Source organism: Cynara cardunculus (assembly GCF_001531365.2).
Source record: "Cynara cardunculus var. scolymus isolate 2C chromosome LG 11, CcrdV1, whole genome shotgun sequence".
Classification (NCBI taxonomy): domain Eukaryota; kingdom Viridiplantae; phylum Streptophyta; class Magnoliopsida; order Asterales; family Asteraceae; genus Cynara; species Cynara cardunculus.
In genome coordinates this window covers 1,024,480-1,032,672 of record NC_037538.1, presented here as the reverse complement: position 1 = coordinate 1,032,672, position 8,193 = coordinate 1,024,480, and the positions used below count along the sequence as shown (strand labels likewise).

The 8,193-nt window shown below is 36.9% G+C and overlaps 2 protein-coding genes across 3 annotated transcripts; one reads left to right on the top strand and one right to left on the bottom strand.

Moving 5' to 3' along the window:
• On the top strand, window positions 1–3,311 carry LOC112520895. Its single transcript, XM_025129519.1, has 7 exons — window positions 1–633; window positions 905–1,001; window positions 1,106–1,530; window positions 1,673–1,775; window positions 1,899–2,716; window positions 2,958–3,056; window positions 3,140–3,311. The coding sequence occupies exons 1-7, from the start codon at window positions 1–3 to the stop codon at window positions 3,212–3,214; spliced, it is 2,250 nt and encodes a 749-aa protein (XP_024985287.1). The 3' UTR covers window positions 3,215–3,311.
• A 1,168-nt stretch (window positions 3,312–4,479) lies between these two features.
• On the bottom strand, window positions 4,480–8,193 carry LOC112521098 (selenium-binding protein 1-like). Of its 2 annotated transcripts, none has more exons than XM_025129774.1 (7): window positions 7,941–8,193; window positions 6,864–7,059; window positions 6,422–6,649; window positions 6,046–6,277; window positions 5,551–5,658; window positions 5,086–5,358; window positions 4,480–4,911 (listed from the first exon to the last, which is right to left on the bottom strand). In XM_025129774.1, exons 1-7 carry the CDS (start codon window positions 8,092–8,094, stop codon window positions 4,630–4,632), a joined length of 1,473 nt encoding a protein of 490 aa, XP_024985542.1. In that variant the 5' UTR covers window positions 8,095–8,193; the 3' UTR covers window positions 4,480–4,629. The 2 variants fall into 2 exon arrangements, with proteins under 2 accessions (XP_024985542.1, XP_024985543.1); XM_025129775.1 differs by having other exon boundaries at window positions 6,864–7,053; window positions 7,941–8,144.

The window sequence follows — 8,193 nt, the reverse complement described above, 5'->3', positions numbered from 1 at the left end:
ATGGAAACAGGTCTCCGATCTCGGAAGCGGAAGCAACATCCATCGAAATCTGATCCAATTGGTGGCATCTTTACTCGAAGTAAGGAGCAGATTTATCTCCACCGACACCGATCTGGTTACGCTCGAGCCGATTCCGTTCGAAACCGTAATGTTATCCAGTTGCGGAGAACTACACCTAAATCATTAGTAAGCCAAAAAGCATCGGAAGCTACAAGTGATCAAATTACAAATCAAGTATCGGTGAAGGATCTTCGTGCGAGGAGGGTATTTTCTCCCACCACGATTTCGGATGAGGTTGTTGGTGTTGGCACAGTCGGTTTGGAAGCTGATCTCGATGTTCGTGAGTCTAACAGTGGAAAATTTAACGTGTTGTCTTCTGAAGGTGATGCTGTTTGTAGTGAGTTGGGGGTTTCTGACTCTGTTGTCAACGATCTGAAAGCTAGATCGGAAAATGTTGCGGATATTTATTCGATTAGGGAGAGCAATGTCATGGAAGTTGATGAGTTTGTTCAGATGACACCAACAATCGCAGAACCTGACCAAAACAAGGAGGTTGGAGAAAAGAATGGTATGATTTCTGTTGCCAACGAAATCATAGATGCCAAAGGTTCAATGAGCAAGAGCCAATACTCGGTAAGAGACACATAACTTATACCTTCTAAAAAATGCAATGAAAACTGCATTAATTTTTTTCTTGTTTGCTAATTTTCGTGCTTACATCTTATTGATGCGATTGAATCAATTGTTGCTATATCGAGGCAGTGTGTGCTTAATTATATATATTTTGCTATTCGGTTGAACGTCAATGTTGATGCATCACTCTGACTGAAGTTGAAAAATATGATTAACACTTATATAAACGAGATTAATTTTTTCTATATATCATATGGAATTGAAATGACAGGCAACAAGTTTGCGTGGCAGAAGGAGGGTATTCAAAAGTCCAAGCTCGTTTAGCTATAGAAGGTTGCTCCCTTATCTAAAGGACTTTGGAAAAGATGGTACGTATGCAACTCAACTGCTTCTATATATTTTCCTATCCGTAGACCGCATGTGCTATGAGCTATCCTCACCAATTTTTCTTAACTCTCGATTTTAATGGCAGATTCTCCAAATTTTGAGATAGTTGAGGCGACATTGCCTGAAAAGGTTCAGAAATCAAGTAACATGTCCCCAAACAAGGCCGCCTGTAAAGACCAGGAGATTGATGCAGTGTCTGATTGTAGCAAATTGGCAGATGGTGCATTTAATAATGTGAAAAATAGTGAAAAACAATATTCAAACAGTGTGAATCCTAATTCAATCAGGACCATTGAGAGCTCTGGATCGCCTGATGTGGGGCAGAAAAGCCATGAAGATGTTTTCAACCACACATTAGAGGAGCCCGAGCAGACGACACCACCTGATTCAGATATCTACTGTAAGCCCAAAATTGATAAAAGCTGTGGTGTGCTTGTAAAGCCAACAGATGCTGGCACTGTAAGGAACTGCAGCAACGAAGGCAATGATTCTATCTCAGCATCTAAGCTGGTAATGTTGTCAGCCTCCATTGTTTCTAATATAGTAGCTACCGATATCATGATTTTTTTCCTTCTACAATTCTGATTTGGATGTACAACTATGAGTGGTGATGGCTAATCTCCTTCTATGTGGGTTTCTTATTCATTATTAGGTACTTAAACCATGTTCTAGAATGAAGGAACTGCAAATGCCAACCTCCTTTAGTCATAGAAGATTGCTTCCATTCTTGATGAGTGTTTCCAGAGATGATTCATGTAATATTTCATATAAACGAATAATTTATTTCCCTACTTAAGAAGTTTCTGGTATTACTGGTTTGTTCATTTCTGTAGCAGACAATAGTTTCTAGCTTAACTTCTGTTTGTGCTTTCTGATAGGCGCCTCAAAGGCCAATCAATCCTTAAAACTTGGGAAGGCTATGGAGCAAAAACAACAGCCAATGCTCTTTAGTCAAAGAATTAGTATGGAAGACTCTAAAACAAATGGTAACTCTGGACAACCAAGTACTGCAGATGAGAAATCAGATTCTCCTACGTCTACGTTGATTCCAATTGATGCATCATGTGATAGAATTAAGACAGATGGTCTAGTTTCGAGTGAGATTGTTATGGATATTGACGAGACAGATATGGAGTGCAGTAGATCAACTTCTCAGTTGGATGTGAAGTTACAAGCCGAAGCAGTTAAATTTGACAGTTCCATCAAATTGGAACAAGAATTGCCCAAAAGTAATTCGGAATGTGTTGAAGAACCAACTTCTAAGGCTATATCACTGTGTTCTACAACTAGGCTAGAAACGTTGTCCAACATAGGTACTGAACATAGTATTGATACTACTAATGATTTCATGAGGATAAGGAATAGTAACAGTGAAGAGAAGCAGAATACAGTCAATGAAATCACACACCAATCTTCAACACAGATTGTACCACTAAAATCTCCAGGAATCGAAGGGGAAAATTTCAGAAATGGAATCCTGAAGAGAACTCCACGAGGGTGCAGAGGGACCTGCAACTGTCTGAATTGCACATCATTCCGTCTACATGCCGAAAGATCCTTCGAGTTCTCTAGAAATCAGATGCATGATGCTGAAGAGGTTGCATTAGAGCTGATCAAGGACTTGGCACATCTCAGGAACATTCTAGAAAGAACTGCCAGTGATTCTAATTATTTTGCTACTCTCAAGGAAGAACAGGTACCCGATCCCTTCATCATTTAATCATTTTATAATTTATGCCTTAAGTGAACTGGAAGGCTTGAGTCTCCAGTACTATACTTGCTATATGGCTTAGAAACTTGTTATATTTCTGAGAATTGCCCTCACCATAACTTTTATTTTTACCGAAACCCAACCCCCAAATGCTAATGGGTGTATATATGTAGATAAATATTTGATGAATAAAGGTTTTGAGATTTGTGTCATATTTGTGCTTCAGTTGAAAGAAGTGTGTGAAAAAGCTTTGTACAAGGAAGAAGTAGCAAGAGCACGGTTGGCACAAATGAACGAGGATGTGAGCATTCACTGTAGAAGCATGGTATGCAATATTTTATTTAATAAAAAAAATAGTTAGAAAAAGGAAAGGGGAGACATTGATTGATTGGTTTTATGATGTAACAGAGGTTGTTGAGGCCAAAGGTGACATTTGCCAGCAAGATTGAAGAAAAAGTATTTTCAAAGGAAAGAAGAGCATGAAGGAAAGATGTTTGTTATTTGGTTAAACTTTTGTTGCTTGTTTGCAATTGTATCCATCACTTAGACACATTTATGGAAATACAAATGGTTTCAAGTTTAGTGTTGGATTGATTATAATTTGAGCAATCCTCTTGTCTTTTCCATCTAAGTAATATTATTGCTGTATTTAATAGAATAAAACAAGATATGTTTTTATGGCTTCTTTCTAACAATCTCACTCAGAGCAGCAATTTGCAAACATTCCAAGCCTGCAATGCCAACATAATGGGTTCCATCATCGACAGTTTCCCCAACTTGCAGAATCTTCGGCGACAACCTCACCGCAACCAACTTAATCAAGTTTCATGGTCTTTCAGGTACGCTTGATGTGATCTCTTTTATGACCCAACTTAATCAAGTTCGGTCACAAGGCAATGCTTTCACAGGTGCTATGCCGGCTCTTACAAATAAAATGTTTATCGTACTTTTTTTTTATCATATTGCTTAAAATATATGTAATTAAAAGTAAAAAAATTGAAATGACTTTTTAAAAAGAGGGATGAAAACATAATCAAGGTGAAATATGAATGATCATGAAGGAAAATGATGATAAAATTATTTAAAAAATATGGAATTATCATTTAGTTGATAAAAATGGGAAATTAATTAAAATATTCATTTTGATCGAATGGTTTCACTCTTAGTTATTTCTCTTCTAAAATGATGAAAATAGTCATAAGTCTGTAATTGGCTAGTCGTGATTTGTAAAGGGATCAAAGTTGTAAGAAAAAAAAGAAGTTTATAAACTAAGTCCAAAATTATGGGGACCAAATATGTAAATTTAGAAAAACACATATTGTCTGACATATTTTTGCATACTTTTAACTAATTTACATATTTAATCCCTATAATTATGTACCAGGTTTAAAAACTCTTATCTTTTTACACTTTGACGCGTTCGTAGATTGTAAACCTATCAATTACAAACCTCTACACGTTTTCATTATTTTGGAAGAAAATTGACTAAGAGGAAACATCCACGGTGAAAAATGGCTATAAAAAATTATTAAACTTTAAAATTATATCATTTTCACATTTATTGTGAAATTATTCTTTAATCCATTTCTTATAAAATATAAGAATCAAAATGGAAACTTTACACATGAAGGACTTTAGAATCACTGTGTTTAGGTTGGATGGATAAGCTGAACATAAACTTATTTCACATGCATCAATATCTTTTCCCATGATTATTAAGTATCATATGATTATCTTCAAGATCCAAATCATAACTGTATATTCTTCATCACTGCACACTTTATAAATATAAAACTTTAAGGAACACTTTCTTGCAAATTATACATATACATACATAACCCTCAAAACAGTTGACAGTTGTATTAATCTAAACTATATTGTTCAAATTTGCGGTAGGTTTAAATCCATATGTCTGAAGTGCAGTCACCACCTGGATATCTCATTTCATGAGCCAAGCAAGGTCCATCAGGTTCAGCTCCAAAGTCAACATAGAAATCAGGGTTAATACAAAGTCCACCTTTCTCAGTATCAACATCAATCTGCAACATGTGAGATCCTTTCTCTACAACCTCTGGATAGAACTGCTTATCCCATTTGCTAAATAAAGAGTTTGTAACATATAACCGCTTACCGTCTAAGCTTAGTTGAATCATCTGTGGTCCTCCTATCAGCCGATGCCCCTTAATCAAACAACCGTAAAGATTTCAATCCAACGATCTTTCCGTAATAAGAAAGGTTTTTTTAGCTAAAAGAGACAATCTTTTCATAAAAAGATAGGTTCTTTTAGCTAAAAGACAATCTTTCTATAAAAAGGAAGGTTCTTTATACAAAAACACATATGTATACGTACGTACCTTCACTTGGGGAACGTCAACCTGATAAGTTGTACCATCTTCGTTCTCGACAACCACTGGGCTTCCTTTCTGAAACAACCCACCCACCCAAACTTGGCCTACCAAAATAGGATTCTTGGGATCCTTGATATCATACTGTCTGATATCTCCATGTAACCAGTTCACAAAGTAGAGATATTGGTCATCAAGAGAAATTAGGAAATCTGTGATAAGCCCAGGCATTTCTGGTAGAATCCAGTTTTGAACCTTTACTGGTTTCACTTTTATTGCCACCTATAAATGTTATACAGTTTATTATCAGTAAACCCAACCAAAGCAAACAAACCTAATATATCCCACCTGAATGTATGGTCTGGAGGGGGTGAGATGTACGTAAACCTGACATCTGGTATATCCCACCACCTCCAATATATCCCACCAATCAAATCAAAGGATTCAAGACTTAAAGAGGAAAGAATTTTGCACCTCATGGCTCCAAGATCCATCTGAAGTCTTGAAAAACCGCACCATGTTGCTGCTTAACGCACATCCAACAAACCCTGTATCTTTAGTCGGGTCGTGCAAAAACCTTATCTGTTCATAATTGAATAAACATGGATTCATAAATATATATGTATATATATACAAGTGTTAGGGGATGTTTAGTTGGTTTTCCATTAAGTCCTGTATGAATAAAGTTGTTTGTGTGGATTAATTTATCTGTATAGGTTGTGAAGGTTTTTGTTTGAGAGAGTTTGTTCATAGATGGAATGAGCATACTTTTTAACTGGGAAGAGCATGTTTGGAAAAAACTTGACTTTCTGAATAAGCCACTTTTTATATCATTAAACCACTACCAAATAGTCATGTCGAATAAGCTGTGAATCCGTTTAAGCTTATTAAGCTGCTAACAAACAGACCCTTATACTAATTGGTAATCTATCAAGCATTCTTTATCCATTCAAATTTTGTGGCACTCACCTCTAATGGCAGAAGTCCATCAGGGCCTAGATCAATTGTTTGTTTTAGTTCACCATCAGGCCAGCTATAGATATGCAAATGACGACCATATAAACCATCTGAAACATGCTGCAAGTTGAATCCTTGAGTAAAAGCAGCCGGGGCACCCCATGATGTACTGATCATGGTCTTGTGTCGAGGTTGGTACCAATAATCATAGCCGAACAATGGACTATGCCCAGGTTTCTCCCACCTACAATATATAAGCAGATATTATATAGTACCATGTATTACCTCTAAATATGCATGTTTAAAATGCATCTAAGTTAGCTAGTGACTGAAAAGCTAGCTGTTGGCTGATAAACTAGCTGTTATATCATGTTTGGTATGTAGTTACCTTCCTTTAACATTGAAGTCCGAGTCAAGCAGAAGAAACCCATTTCCCTCGGCCTTTCCTTCTTTGTCTCCAAGGCATGAAACCATAATCTCACCAGAAGCAAGACAATGAGCGGTGTGGGGATATGCGAGTCCAGTTTTGCTTGAGATATCACTAGGCTCAACCGCTTTATGAAAAGTGGGAGCCCGTGGATCCTTTTGTGTGTCGACAGCATATATTCGACCAGACCTGGAAAACAAAACAGAAACACAAGATAAGAAACTTAAACCAAACCAAACCAAACGAATCCAATACATCCCACCTGAGGTGGGGTCAAGGGAAGGTAAGATGTATGCAGACCTGACCTCTACCCAAAGAGTAGAGCGGCTGTTTCTATGAAGACATAAGAAACTTCATAACTAAAAACTCGCGTGTTTTTTTGTTTGTGGTTGCAGATACATACACAAGAGCTGGAAGAACAAGAAAACGACGAGAAGCGGCTGAATCACCATAGCAAGAACTGCAAGCATTCCAACCAGAATGATGCAATTCATCACCTACATGAGGCATAGGCAGCCTGTGGATGACTTTTGAGTAAGTTTTTGAGGTTGGATCCACATCCACTGTTCCCAGAAAATCTGGCTTCTCCTTTCCTGTTCCTATGTTATTCCAATAACAAAGACAAATATTCCCAATTTATAAACACTCACTAATTTCTAATCAAACTGCAACACACACAACCACCCAAAGAGAAACCAGAAAAATAAATCAAAAGGGATGAACAAATTCTGTTTTGTATGAACATCTTCACTTGTTAGCCAACTTTTTCATGGTTGAACCAAAATAGCCCAGATTTCGTAAGTATCCATCTTGCAACTTGATAAATGTACCTTTTCTGAATTAAATATGATTCTGGTCGGGTCGGGTCAGCTTGCGAACATGGCACTGGCACGACAGCTTACGAAATGGGCATGGTGGCTTGCGAAATGGCTCACTAGAATCATATTTTATTCATAAAAAGTACATTTCACAACTTGCGGAATGGGCGTTTGCAAAATCTTAGGCTATTTTGGTTCAAACATTAAAAAGTTAAGGCTAAAATGCAAAGATTATCGGTGAATTTGATCAATTTCCCTAAATCAATCCATCTTTTCTCACCCCATTAGCATCCATGAATGCTTTCTAGATGTTGAACTTTCGATTAAGTTCAAATTCCCAAAAAAATCCCAATTTTCAGTTTCACATAAACCCCAGATCAATCACGATCCTGAAATTTCCAAATTAACATCGTAACATAATAATTGTTATCAGAACGAGGACAAATCGATCCATCAATACACACACATGCATATAGATTATAGATACAGATATATATATATATATATATATATATATATATATATATATATATATATATAGAGTTGTTTTAGGGGAATTTGAGTTCACCAATTAAGCAAAGTAACTGAGTTCAAATTCAATCACATCAGAACAAATTACTTAAAACGAACTTAATGATCAGATCGGAGAAAGAATTAGGTACCTGTGTAGACACAAGTTACATAAATGAGAGTCTCTCTGGGTCCAGCCATGGCGTCAAGCGGTGTGGCATAACCTGGTCCTTTGCAGCAACTGTGGTTCACCACCTGGGTTCCATCGATCGAACCATGTTGCAGAACCACGACTTCTGTAGCCATCTTCTTTCAATCTTTGTGGGCTAACCAGTTTATGAAAGAGTTATTATATACAGACTACAGAGAGAGAAGGGGTGAGTGATGGGAGGTGGCAGATACATC

Bases quoted from the DNA above. Each gene is read 5' to 3' on its own strand.
- LOC112521098 (XM_025129774.1), bottom strand. From the start codon at position 8,094: ATGGCTACAGAAGTCGTGGTTCTGCAACATGGTTCGATCGATGGAACC. The intron at 5,659-6,045 runs GTGAGTGCCACA...AATTATGAACAG, and splicing joins ATGGACTTCTGCCATTAGAG to ATAAGGTTTTTGCACGACCC. The intron at 5,359-5,550 runs GTGCAAAATTCT...TAACATTTATAG, and splicing joins ATGGATCTTGGAGCCATGAG to GTGGCAATAAAAGTGAAACC.
- LOC112520895 (XM_025129519.1), top strand. From the start codon at position 1: ATGGAAACAGGTCTCCGATCTCGGAAGCGGAAGCAACATCCATCGAAA. The intron at 1,531-1,672 runs GTAATGTTGTCA...ATTCATTATTAG, and splicing joins CTATCTCAGCATCTAAGCTG to GTACTTAAACCATGTTCTAG. The intron at 1,776-1,898 runs GTAATATTTCAT...GCTTTCTGATAG, and splicing joins TGTTTCCAGAGATGATTCAT to GCGCCTCAAAGGCCAATCAA.